At 36.8% G+C, this 13,843-nt stretch overlaps 1 protein-coding gene and 1 long non-coding RNA gene across 2 annotated transcripts; one reads left to right on the forward strand and one right to left on the reverse strand.

Moving 5' to 3' along the window:
* The first annotated feature begins 6,438 nt into the window (after nt 1-6,438).
* Nucleotides 6,439-8,900, forward strand: LOC113361454. Its single transcript, XR_003365125.1, has 3 exons — nt 6,439-6,635; nt 6,753-6,833; nt 8,292-8,900. It is a non-coding gene; the product is annotated as an uncharacterized LOC113361454 (long non-coding RNA).
* Nucleotides 8,901-9,766: 866 nt separating this feature from the next.
* Nucleotides 9,767-13,379, reverse strand: LOC113356755 (subtilisin-like protease SBT3.9). The gene is made up of 11 exons (XM_026599961.1): nt 13,246-13,379; nt 13,051-13,148; nt 12,859-12,956; nt 12,612-12,770; nt 12,269-12,380; nt 11,662-12,190; nt 11,486-11,580; nt 11,161-11,403; nt 10,959-11,073; nt 10,652-10,838; nt 9,767-10,534 (listed from the first exon to the last, which is right to left on the reverse strand). The coding sequence occupies exons 1-11, from the start codon at nt 13,330-13,332 to the stop codon at nt 9,969-9,971; spliced, it is 2,289 nt and encodes a 762-aa protein (XP_026455746.1). The 5' UTR covers nt 13,333-13,379; the 3' UTR covers nt 9,767-9,968.
* Nucleotides 13,380-13,843: the final 464 nt, after the last annotated feature.

Consider the following 13,843-nt stretch of genomic DNA (forward strand, 5'->3'; position numbering starts at 1 on the left):
CCTTATCCAGGGTTTATTTGAAGGCTCTGGACAAACTGAGTACCCAAGTAAATGTAACTTGTGTGGTGGATGTTTGAGATCGAAAAAACTTATCAAGCAACACTTGGTTCGTAGTCTTTTCTGCATTATTTATATCAACAACTGCAACTAGTCTATTAATACCATGAATGAGTAAATTTGTGTCTCTGCCATTAAAGGGGATAGGTATTATATCACATGCGAGAGACTTGCATGGCCTCCTCCATGATAAGATGCATGTACTTCGAACATAACCACATTTGTGAGATGCGTAAGGATAGAATCCAAGATTGATATACAACAATAATTGTGGTGATCCGTTCCCTTCATCGATTGTTGGATTCACCGTTGTTAAAGGGGAAGTCTTTAAGATGTCAAAAGAAGAAACTTTGAGCAAGTTCTCTGCCACCAACACCATTGTTGCACTCACCATATCCTTGAAAGGGACATTGAAATAATGTATCTTCTTGTGAGAAAGACCGAGAAAACTGGTTTTGTGGGGAGGATGAACATGTTCTAGGCATAATATGGAATTAATGAACCTGAATAGTAAAGATTCTAGGTAACAATGAGACTGAATGTAATAGATTACAAGAATTCTAAACCTGAGAAAGGAGAGTACGAACAAAGATGGGATAACTGTCAGTAACTGACAATTGTAGAATCTGAAAAACCTGATAGAATCCTAAGAAAAAAGAGTCAATGGATTGGTCAGGGAATGGGGAAAAGAACTAGAAATCCTATGGAAATTAAAAAAATTGTTTTTAAAGAAAATTAAAGAAACAAAATTGATATTGGAAATATAATAATAGTTGTACAATTTTCTTGGGTAAAATTTGTCATTTTAATAAAATAACAAGGTTATAATAGATATTCAATCAAATAAAATTATATGGGTCACATTTTCTGCTTTTTCATCTTTTAAAAACTAGTCTTGAGTAACTTTTAAATGCAAGCCTAAAGTGGAAGTGTTTCTCTTTGGAAACACTTTGAATTATTTTTTACAAAATACATTTGTTGGTAAGAAATTAATACAGGTTTGTTATAAAGTGATTTAGGTGAAAAAAAATGCAAATCCCAAACGGGGTTAAAGTTTCCACTCTGCAGCCCCAATAATAGATTTCTTTAAAAAGAATTAGATTTTAGGCGCTCCAACTGAAGTGCCAAAGTAACCTTTCTTTTATGCAAAAAGAATTAATTACTCAAATAGTAGAGCTGACATTATTTGCATCCTCCAATATTTTACCAGCAATAAAACTTGGAGGATGATTAATCCACACTTTTGAAAGCTTGTAAATCCTAGCATGCCTGGACAATTTGTTTTCTGGATTATTACATTTCCTTCCAATGGACTTGCAAGTCCATGAGGTTCTATAATTTAGGGTAGTGTTAAACTCTAAAGCAAGTGATTGATTCTTCGAAGCTACCTTCATGATATCTCCATTGACTGCTTCCACCACTAATCTTGCATCCATTTCAAATCTAACATGTTGAAGCACTAGCTCCTCTGCCTAATGTATAACTTGCATCAATCCATTGCATTCGGCTTCCTTTGCAGTTAGGTGTCCATATGCATGATGGCATTTTCCTTGGATGAATTATCCTGCAAAATCACGTAACATTAGTCCATAGTCAGACTCAGAGATATTATTTGTTTTCTTAAAAGATGCATCACAACATATTTAGTAAAAATGATTGGTTGGTGGTCTCCAAATATTAAGGGATGTATGTGCAGAGTGGTTGTAGTATTACTTCATTGAACGTGCAACATAATACTCCCATATAAGGCATTCAAGTACTACATAAAATGGATAACTCCAACTGGGCCAGTTTTGATATCATCAAATACACAACGACATCTAGCTTTCCAAATATCTCAAACTTTATAGCCATTTTAAAAGTCCAATCCTTATCTAGACTACTTAAGCCATCTGTAATATAGATTTTGATCCAGTCCTGTTGTTTTCAGGCAAAAACGGCCTGCTGATTTTCTGGTGAAAAGTGATGGAAAAGGCAAGTGCTCGATGAAGCAAATCATCTGAACCTTTAAACAAATGTACTGCACGGGAGTACTTTGAGTTCAAGATACTAATATGTAAGACCCTGGCCTAAACCAAGACAATGGTTGATCCAGGTTCAATCCAGTCACAAGAGGAGGACAGGGGTCGATCTTCAGGGAGAGAAGTCGAGAATGTGTGGTGATCAATGGGTATTGATCAATTGATGATGTTATGTGTTGAACTGATTTGAAGATGAATTCTCTGTGTAGAAGAGAGAAATTCTCTGTAAGTGTTTGTTAATTGATAGTTATGAGTCTTACTCGATTCTAATGTCTTTGTTGTTATGTTCTCAAACAATAAGTTGAGAAACCTATTTGTTACAGTACATCGATCTCCTATAAGTGGTGACAGTTGAAGGAAGTGGAAGAATGGGGAAGTGGGAGATCATGCAAAAACCACTTCCACTTTGCATGGAAGACTTGGTTGATTGCCCATCTACTATCCCATTTACTCCTAACTGTCAGCACGACTTACTCATATCTCTAATCGTGGATGTATTGCACATCGCACGTGTTGTAGGCCGCCAGAAAAAACCCTAGTGATATCCCCCCATGTGATATGAATTGATGTCTCATGTGAATGTCAGCTTTGCAGACGTGTTTTTATGCGTGGTCAATCTTTGACCTAGTTAGACCATGAGTCTTTACCGATGAACTGAACAGTCGAAGTTCTAATGGATGAAGCATGAAGTGCTTGCTGGAACAACATCATGATATATGGACCTTGGACGTTGAATTAGGTCATTGATGATTGTGACATATCATTATGCTAGCTGAAGCAATAATGATAGTTGAATGACTTGGATTGATGAGCGTAGGTTAAGGAGATTGCTAGATCGATCATAAACCACATGTTGGTGTATTGAGCACCTGACAAGATGTAGTATGAAAATAATCATTGTTGAATGATCATAGAAGGTTCATCTCAATCCATGTGTCATGAGTCAGTAGAATGACAGGTAAAGAGTATAATATCAAAATAATGGTCGACTGTCGAGCCAAATGTTGGTCAATGGACCAACTGAATATTGGTTGTTGAATTAATAATGCTTCAAATATTGATAGTTGAATCAATATGCCAGAAGTGGCAGGTTCTGAACCTTGTTGGCCGAGCCAACACATTGCTAGTTGAACTAATTAGGGTATCGATAGACGGAACAATTGACAGTCAAAGCAAATATTGCTAGTCAGAGCAAATACTGCTAGATCATTGAATAATTGGCAGTATGACAAAATAAGATATTAATTAAAAATACTGATAGTGATAGCTGTACCAAATATTATATAATTAATTAAAATATTGATTGTTGGTTCAATATTAAGAATATTGGTATTTGAGCCTGTTCAGAATTATGCTAGACAAAGCATTAAATTCAAAAACCTAATTTTGATCAATGTATGATCAACTGAGAATCAATCAATAGACGAGAGAGGGACCGTCTACAGGAGGTGATGGACCGACCATGTAGTGTCTAGGTGCTCAACTGAGCATTCACCAAAGTCCTTTGCAGGATAGTTGGTGAAAGGATGATTAATTGTTGTTTAATTATTATTAAAATAGTGCTTGACTGGGCATTAGGTAGTAAAACCTAATTATGGATAGAGGAGGGGTCGACCGAGGGGTGTGGAACCGACCCTTGGTGGTCGTGGGACCATCTGATGGTGATTGGATCATCTTCCCAGTTGTTGGAGAGAGTTTGAACCAAATATGAACTGCATATGTTTAATTAAGTCATCAATCATTGAAGGAGGTGGGACCGGTTTCTGCAATCCAAAGGGTCGACCATGACCAGTCGTGGTGGCATGCTCGTGCTACTATGTAGTTCGCAGACCAATCCTGAGAATTTCAGTATTTTCTGATGGTCCATCGAACATCTTTTTGTCCTTTTATGAAGAATCTGAGGTTAACTGAAACTCTTAATTTTGGTTGAAAGACCAACCATTAAAAATATTAAAATAATATTACTTTGGTATTCCATATGGTAGAAAGACATGATGGTTGCGAGACCACATGCTTTGCTAACCGTATGGTCCATGAAGCAATACTTGAAAAGATATGGAAATAAGAAATTTTGATAGAAAGAGGACGTCCTTGAAAGAGGAAGTCTTAAAAATAATAAAATAAAGGAAAATAGGGGGACCAACCCTCAAGGTTTTCTTTATTTTGACTATTTTATTATTATTTTATCTCTCCTCTCATTCTTTCTTTGATCAAATTTACATATATCCTTGTTCTTCCATGTTTTTTGATACTTATGCGAGCATTATTACTAAATATACTCGTGCTTTTCACTGGAGGCTTACTCGGGGGCTGCCCCATATGCCCGAAAGGTAAATATTCAATATTGCTCCATGGAATTCAGTTAAGAAAAGTCGTGGATCCTGAGAAAGTGAACATTAGGATTCAATTAGTGTATTTTTCTAGGAATTCAACCGATGTTGCAACTAGAATTAATTAGTCGCTCTATACTAGCATGCAATTAATATGTCTAGGAGCATTTAATCGATTCAGATATGATGTGGTCAGTATCATATTTATTATGAATATTATTTCGGGCATGGTTGTGGCACCAGACATCTTTCAAATGCATCGCACATATTGATACTTAATTACTCAGTATGAGATACAAGGAATATTGAGAGCTCTTAAGCAAGAGGTTCTGATATTTCTGTCATGTATCGAGGTCATAGAATTGCAATTCGTTTCTCTTGCGGAAAGTGAAGACATAAACTCTTATGCATTCTGATATGGTCAGAAATACATGATTCTCGATATGAATTTACGAATATGACCTTCGTCAAAAATCCACCATCAACACCTGCATATAAATGTCAGGATTTTGCATACTTCTTATTGCACCAGGTACAAATATCCATACTACTTATGAGAATGAGCAGTCACATATAATATGTTTAGCGGTTTCGGTTTCTTGAGCACACATCTTGCAGATATCACCATTATATCCCAATATTCTTGCCATACGTTCATTTGATGGGAAAATATCAATCACACACTTCCAAATGAAATGTTTAACTCGTGGGAGAGTTTTAATACCCCACATATTCTTCCAAGACTTTGACATATATACATCATCTTTCGGACAAGCATGGTTTTTAAGTTCAACCAGCTTAATATATGTCGACATAACAGTGAAAATCGACCCCATTCCTTGTAAGAGTTCATACTAGTTTGTCATCTGTATTTACAAGAATTCTCATGTTCAAGAATTTATGCATCTTCCTGGTTAAAAATATGTCGAATCACATTAACCTTCCACGTTTATGTATCTTGATCAATCAAATCATAGATTTTTTCGGAAGCTTCAACCTCTTCCATGTTTACTACCGGAGTTTGAGGAGAATGTTTCCCCGGAATCCAGTTATCTTACCATATAAGAACACTATTGCCATTCCCGACAACCCAAAAACTATATTTCTGAATAGAACCCAAGCTACCTTGTATACTCTGCCACGCCCAAGTGGAGTTTTTCTTTCAATGAACATGCAATGCAGAACCACGGGGAAAGTATCTTTCTGTTGAGGCCTTAGCCCATAGTTTCGTTGATGATTGGCAAAGTCTCCACAGAATTTTTGCAAGTAAAGTCTGATTGAAACATTGCGAATCTCTGAACCTCATTCCATCTTAAGATTTCCTTTTGTTAACTTGATGCCATGAAGTTAAGTAGAGTCTTTTTTCTACATGCTTATTCCACCAAATTTACGCTGGATTTTGTCTATCTCCTTAATTGTCTCATTTGGTACCTTAAAAACACCCAGATTGTGAGAAGGCGTAACATTTAACACACTCTTCACCAACACAGATCTCCTTACTTAGTTAATGAATTTCCCTTTCCATCTGGTGAGTCTTTTCTTCGTATTATCAATGAGACTAGAGAATGATATGACCTTCTTCCTATTGAGAAATAAAGGAATGCCCATTACCCTTTCATCTGAATTCATCTTTTTCATCTTCAGTCTTTTGAGAATAATTCTGCAATGTCTTGACTTGAGTGAATGTGCTTGGAAAAATAAACAACCGATTTCGGAAAGTTTATTTGTTGACCGGATATAGCACTAAAAGCATTGATAAGATCAAGTAAATTATTTGCATTATTATGTATGTCTGTTTTTGCGAATAACAGGCAATCCCCGCAAACAATATATGGGCCATTTATAGAGCATTTTGTGCAATCTTAATGCCTTGTATCTTGCCATCTTGTTCAGCGTTAGCCAGTGTGATGTGGTAAATGCTTCCATAGTCGAGGAGATCCGATTTCGCCGTACCTATTCCGCCAAAGTAACCTTCTGAACCCCGATTTACCAACGTCAACAGGAACGGGGTACCGGTAAAAGAAAAATAAAATAAAATATCAAAGCATGCTGTCACTTCCATCTTTGATTCTTTCTCCTGTTTCTAATTCTTTCTTTCGTGTCGTGGTGTTTTTCTTTTTTGTTTTTCCTTTTCGAGAAGAAGACTTCAGAAAGAAATCAATTTATTCAAAGATCTCCACATCCTGTCGAGTCAAAGTTCAAGCAAAGAAAAAGAACCCTCACCAAGGTATTGTATTCATCTCTCTTGTTCATGTTTTATATTTGTTTAGGGTTTTGATTTTTTGATCGAATTTGCTTCAATTGCGATCATGCCCATTAACAATTTGCGTATGGAAATTCACAGGGAAGAATTGGTAGAGGGAGAATCAAATTCGTCAAGGGAGCAAACCCCTCAATCTGTTACGATAAATCAACATTTTATTAGGTAAGTTTGATTTTCATCTCTCGGCGCTTGATTCCTTAATTTTATATCTTTATTAAAGAAAATTATATTAGGGAAAATGTTATACTGGATTTTTCTTAGTAAGCATCACCATCCGTTTACTGCAATTTAAATAATTAGATAAATCTTATAGTATTATGGGTAATGTTGATAGTCTTTAGAAATATCGAGCATCAAAAACATACCAGATCTTCGAATGTATGCTTTATGATCAACCTTCTACAACTTGCTTGAGATCAATAATCATGCATTAGAACGGCTAGGCTTAAGTGGTTATAACTGTAGCGGCAACACTCTATCTGCTGACGAGTTCTCTTTCATCACACTGATGGAGGATGTTGGCAGGTGCACACACTGTGGTGGATTTGTAATCTCAGGCTCCTCGTAGTCACAATAATTAGCTCTTCTTCCTCCAACAGTCCTAAGATTTTTTACTTCCTGCTGGCCAAATGGCATGCTTTGTCCATCTAATATACTTAGTTAGTGGCGATCTATAGAATAAGAGTTACGACACTCCAATGGGTCACATTCATTGTTTCTTTCTTCAATAACCACTCTATTGATTTATAAAGCATATAAACACAGTTAGGGAATATTGTAGTCCGTAAGAGTTTCTGAAGGTTACTTCTTTATGTTTGGTGGAATTTCAAACTGCTATACGTGTTCGTAGTGGTGTCATCTTGGTTCACTTCACATACTATGTTTTATGTTTTAACCTTTAACTTGTTTCTATATAATTTTCCTCCTCATACAAAACCAAGAAGTAACCTTGTTGCGCTCTTTAGAGTTCTAATACGCCTTTTTGGATAGGTCCAGTATGAAGCAATTACTGGGAAGTTGGAAAGTATTTTTGGCATGGATGTCTGTTATGAACGTTTCATTATTTTTAGTTCTTATTTGAAATACCTGAAATCATGCACATCTTTAAGCTACTAGCTGTCTAGCCCTTGAAGGGATTTGCTTAACTAGCTGTCTAGCCCTTGAAGGGATTTGCTTAACTAGTTTTTTCGGAAGGAAGAAAAAGTGCTCTTGGGGCCACTTTAACATTTGTCAAGCTTCCAAACTCTTGCCTGATAAATCTGAGTTTCTTGCTTGAAGCAGTAACCAGTTGTAGAAATTATACTGCTAGCTGTTTCGGGATATTTATAGGTTGTATTCGTTCATGTCTGAAGTGTTTTACAATTTCTCCCACTAGCACCATGTAGACCTATGTTGCATGTAAAAACAGTTAATACATTGTTTCAGAGCATGTGATATCGCACTTCTGATCCTTAGTTACGCACTGCAGCTCTTAGGAAGCTCTTTGGTGTTTCTCAATAATCAAAGTCAAGCGCACGTGAAACTGTGATGTTTTGGACAACCATCTTTTAAGTCAGTGCTTTAGTATTTACACAAGTTTTACAACTTCGTCTTCACTGAACTTTTTTCTTGCATATACAGTACATACAGAGCTATTTTCCAGATACTTCAGAATGCAAAACGGGAGGCTGCCTGAGGAAGTCCCTCAACGTAATCCAATTGGTAAAAAGAAACCTAAGTTAGAAACAGCTTTTGCATTGCAACAAGGAGAAGAGAATCTTAGAAGGGTCCAACACCCATTCCCACAATCAATTAAGTCACAAAAGAGTAAAAGGAAAGTGAAGATGGAAGTTTCCCCATCGCCACAACAACCTGAGAGATCGACGTCAGATTCTTTGCCTGATTCTTCACAATTTGGAAATGAGTATCGAGCATTGAGGCGGAGGTATTTAGTGTTGGAGGAAGAGAGCTTCGGGTTGGGAAGGGAACTGACAGAAGTGGGAGTTGAGGTTAAAAATTTGGAGGATGAAAAGCTTGCACTGTTGGACCAGCTTGTTGTGTTAGAAGGTCTTATTGGTCCTTCAGAACTGCAGCATAGACTGCCTCCACCAATATTGTAAGTCTAATGTTGACATCGTTATTCTGCTGTATGTGAGCACTTGCCCTAAAATGTTTACTTGCCGTCATGCTTCTCGTGATGGATTGAGCTTAGTAATGGTAAAAAGTTATTACAACTAGGAATATTGTTTAGTTCCTGTTCTTTGCCATTCATTTTGTGGATGTTGCCTCGTATCCAGTAGACAATTTTCAGTGAGTTCGGTAAATATAAACATTACATGCCAAACCGCCACTATCCAGCAGTCCGATCTGTCAATGGCTCAGTCCATTGTCTTTCACGGAACATTTGTTTTGTTTGTTAAAACTATTTTGTGACCGTTATTATGGATGGGACCATAACACAACATTATCCAATCAAAAAGGCATGGCACAAAATATTTTAAAATTTGTGCATTTTTGCATGCGCCACAAGCTTGGAGGCTGGAGCAACAGTTGCAGAGCGGACCAACAATTGCAGAGCGCACCAGCATTCATCCATGTAGTGAATGAATATGAGGTCCAGTGCCCCTCCACAACCACAACGCCTTCAAGAAAACAGAAAGTCAATATTATAAAAGTGAGGATTTCCTTTTCGCTTTTTTATCATGAACTCCTGATTATAAAGTCCCATTGTTTAAATCTTTTTCAGATCCCAGCTGTTCTTATCTAAAGTTGAAGATATCTGGAGTAAAATTTATGATTTTTCTAGTATTCTAGATAAGAAGGAAGTAACTAGAACACCGAGTTACTGAAATTCCAATCACCTAGTAGTAATATTATTTCTGATGCATTCATGTTTTCTCTTTACGGTTAAGACAAAGTTTCAGTCTTTGTTCCAGTGAAGATTTGTCTCTTATTCTTTAAGTGCTCGTTCTAACCGCACTGTCAATTCTTCCCATATATGTCCTAACCAGTGTCCTTATTTGATCATTGTATGTTGTATTTTATCGCAATCAATAATCTCGTCGGACCCATAACCCATTTCATCTTCGCTGTAATATGCTAACACTGACAAAAACTATTCCAACGAAAGAAGGCAGATTTTATACTCCAAACAAGTTTTATCTCGACAATTACATAACCAATGTATGAAACAAAGAACATAGACTACTTAGTCTAGTATATATACATTGCTTCTACATAATTTTCAATGAGCAAAAATGAATTACAAACATAAAAATTACAGTTTTATCTGAATTTGATTCAGTTCAATCCTTTGTTTTAACGTAATAACCCGGTGCTAGAAGATTTAACACGTACTGTCAACGGGATAGTTACTCTAATCTTTTTCTTCCTCCATGTTAAGGACCCAAATGTATAACCTTTTGTTGGAGCAATGACTTCGAAATTCACCGTAAAACTTAATTTCTGTCCATAGCTTTTGAATATCAGAAACCTTGGGAAAACAGTAGTTTTTGTTCCAACAGGAGAAGAAACTATTGCTTTGTAAATACTTATTGGCTTACCCACATTAGTTACTGTTCGTTTCACCGAGTAATTTGTTTTAAGATTTGGTACTGTAATTGATGGGTAATTCAGTTCTGAAGGTGAGCTGAAAGTTGTCTTATTGCATGTGCTATTGTCTTTTGTGATTACACGTAGTGATTCCTCGTCGTAACCAATCGAGCACAAGAAGTTTTTGTAATCTACTGGTTCTGCATCATAGACTAGGCCAGGATTCAGGACTTTCCCAGGGTCCACAAATCCTGCACCGTAATCGAATGGGTTACCCTTCCTTCCCGTCGGATCCACTGTTATGTGCTTGTTGTTTTTGTTCAGCACAGTTGCTGCATTTTCCAAATCCCAATTTCAGATTCTTGAGAAAAAAATATGAACATTATTTCATTGTTCTACCTAGCTATGTAGTCTTGCTTGCTGGAGAAAAAGATGGAGTTTGGTTTTACCTGTTGTCATGATGGCAGATTTAATAGCAGAAGGAGACCATGATGGATGTACAGCTTTGACCAAAGCTGCAATGCCTGTAACATGAGGGCAAGCCATGGAAGTTCCAGAAATAATGTTGAAATTCAATTTTCCGTTAGCTGGAGACCAGGCAGCAAGAATATTCAATCCAGGAGCTGTAACATCAGGCTACAAAAGAAAACAAATGTATCAGAACAGAGAAAACGATTGGCAGAGAGAAAAGGATGCTACTTATAAATTCAGTAGGCCCATTATTCCACTGTCCATCTCATCTCATGTGAGTTTTACCTTCAAAATTGCTGGGGTCAATGCATTCGGGCCTTTCGAGGAAAACGATGTGACTCTTGGAGATGATTGGGATCCTAATACTGTCTTTGCACTGAAAATCCGTGCAGTTGGCTTCCTGTAAAATGAATTATTGAACAAAAATAGCCTTAGTAGATGTTGTCACGTAATTGATAATAGAAGTCTGTTTATGGAGAAAGCGGACCGTGAATGATTTGCGTATGATAGTATCTTCTCTCCAATTTGTGCTCCAACTATAGCTGAAGGAATTACAAATGGAATGGCCAGACTCTTATCTTCTTCATCTATTAGAATCATTCCTACTGCACCAGCTTCTTTAACCACCACACTCTTTGCTAGCTTCGATTCCGAAGAACCTTCAGCATGTCGGCATATAAGAATTTTCCCTTTAGCCGTTGTACCGTTCAATGAACTCTCTAAACAGAAACTGAAGCAAATATTTACAACAAGAAACGTAATTAAAAATCCATCAAGTATTTTCGAATTCCCACTGTTTTATATTCCTTTACCTAGATTGATAAGGAGTGAAGTATCCGTCATTAGCTTCGGAAGCATCTAAGAGTGTTGTGGAAGTGTTCATTTGTGAAAGTGTTAGACTTTCACCCTGCAACATAAGCAAGAACTGGTTAGAATGTACACCATATAACTCTTTGAGCATATAACAGGGGAATCTGAATTGCATTACCGTGAAGTTAGACCCGTTTCCTAGCGAAATGTCAGAAGTAAAATCCCTATCAGTAGAACTAGCAGCAACAGTAATCATCCACGGAGCAAGATTTGAAGCAGAACCTTGATTTCGTTCATTTCCAACAGAAGAAACAACCAAAATCCCATGACTAGCAGCATGAAATGACCCGATAGATATTGCGTCATTGAAATAATCTCCTTGAGGAGATTCAGGGCCAAGAGAAAGAGATAAAATATGAACACCATCTTTAATTGCATCATCAAATGCAGCTAATAAATCGACATCATAACAACCCGAATCCCAACATGTTTTGTACACTGCAATTCTAGCCATGGGTGCACCTCCTCTAGCTCCTCCCTGAGCCAATGACCCTTCATAATTCACATTTTTAACGTATCGGCCAGCTGCAGTCGAAGCAGTATGACTACCATGGCCGGAACTGTCTCGTGGTGAGTTATAATTCTTTTTCGTTGGATCTTCATTGCTTTCAATCCCACTTAGATAATACCTTGCTCCGATCACTTTTCTGCATAACCACACGTAAATATAAGAATCACGGCATCACTCCGTATCTCAGATATAAGAGAATTCCATGAGAGAAAACCTGTTACAGAAAGAAGAATTGAATCCTTCACCCGCTTGACATATTCCTTCCCATGTCCGGGGCACAGGAGGCATACCGTGATCACTGAAACTAGGCGATTCTGGCCATATTCCTGAATGTGATTGATGTTTCAAAAAAATTATCACCACAAGCAAAAAAACAAAAAGCATTAATTGCTCTGCCTCGATACGGAATCACCTCTAGAAAACTAGATAACAAAAACTACAGCTACGGGGATTGATTTAGAGCCACTGAAACAGAGAGTTAAGCCCTTCAGTAAGTACTCCTTTTTAACCTTAAGATGCTCTGTTTTAGCAATTTAAGAAATCGATTATTTTCTTACCTGTATCAATGAAACCAATGATGATATTTTCTTGATTCTTAGTAGAATATCCAGGTATTTCCATAGATTCATCATCAAGAATACCCATGTAATCCCAAGAATGAGTAGTATGCAAAATTCTTTTCGAATTACGAAACACGGAGACAACCCCAGGCATTCCTGTATAATTTTGTAATCCATAACCAACATTAATAATTTCAATCAGAGCAAACAGACTAATTCAATATCAGTAATTTTTCATACTTACTAGCAATTTCTGAAGCTTTTTCCTCTGTTAATTTTGCTGCAAATCCTTTAAAGCCATGAACGTAACTGTAAACATGAGAAGCTTTGGCTTCTTCATGCCTGCATATACAATCCAATGATTTAACATCTAAACTATGAAATAACAAGGAACTCACTTTTCTTTAGTAGTACTACAAAAATCAATCGTACTGACCTTCCTCCATGAATTTGAGCAAGTAACTGATGGTTTTGATTCAAAATGTCTTCTGGGTTTTCTTCATTTGTTTTACTACCCATGTAAACAACATATAACTGCCATATCCCATCAATAAACCATTAGAGAAAACGGAGAAATTAAAAACTGAACTTCAAATTTTTACAGACACATACATGAATATGAATAACTCACCTTTGAAGCAAAACAATACTTGATTTCTGCAAAAACAATAAGCAAAAACAGATGAACATAAATTCTTCTGTAATTCATTGTATCCATCTTCAAGTATTATCTATCAATCAGTGAAAAGAGAGAATGAGATTTAAATAAAGAAAATGAGGGGTAAAGAAGACTGTTAATAACAAGTGTTTTAACTGTTACTGGGTTTGTGACACGTGCCACTCTGTTCAATCCAAGCCCAGGGACATCATCTTGGACCGTAATCACCAACATTTCATTTCATTGGATGTGAACTTATCACCCTATAATTAGGAAAATCAAAGGGTTTAAGAGAGTGGGAAGGCAACTTTGATGTTATAATGTAGTAGTAAAAATCCCTACTACTCAGAATCAGAGATGGGGTAAAACGTGAAGACTGAAGAGGATATTAAGTAACGTTCCTTGTAGAGCAACCAAAATCCAAAAGGAAGAAAATCAAACACAAAGTACCCAAAAACACGTCACAAACCAACCTTGATATGTATCTCCTTAAAATCATGGGAGGTTAGGTTACACTGAATAAAACAATACGCCCTGCTCAGAATATGTAACAGAACAGGAAAAGGGTCGA

This window comes from Papaver somniferum, chromosome 3 (assembly GCF_003573695.1).
Source record: "Papaver somniferum cultivar HN1 chromosome 3, ASM357369v1, whole genome shotgun sequence".
NCBI classification, from domain to species: Eukaryota; Viridiplantae; Streptophyta; class Magnoliopsida; order Ranunculales; family Papaveraceae; genus Papaver; species Papaver somniferum.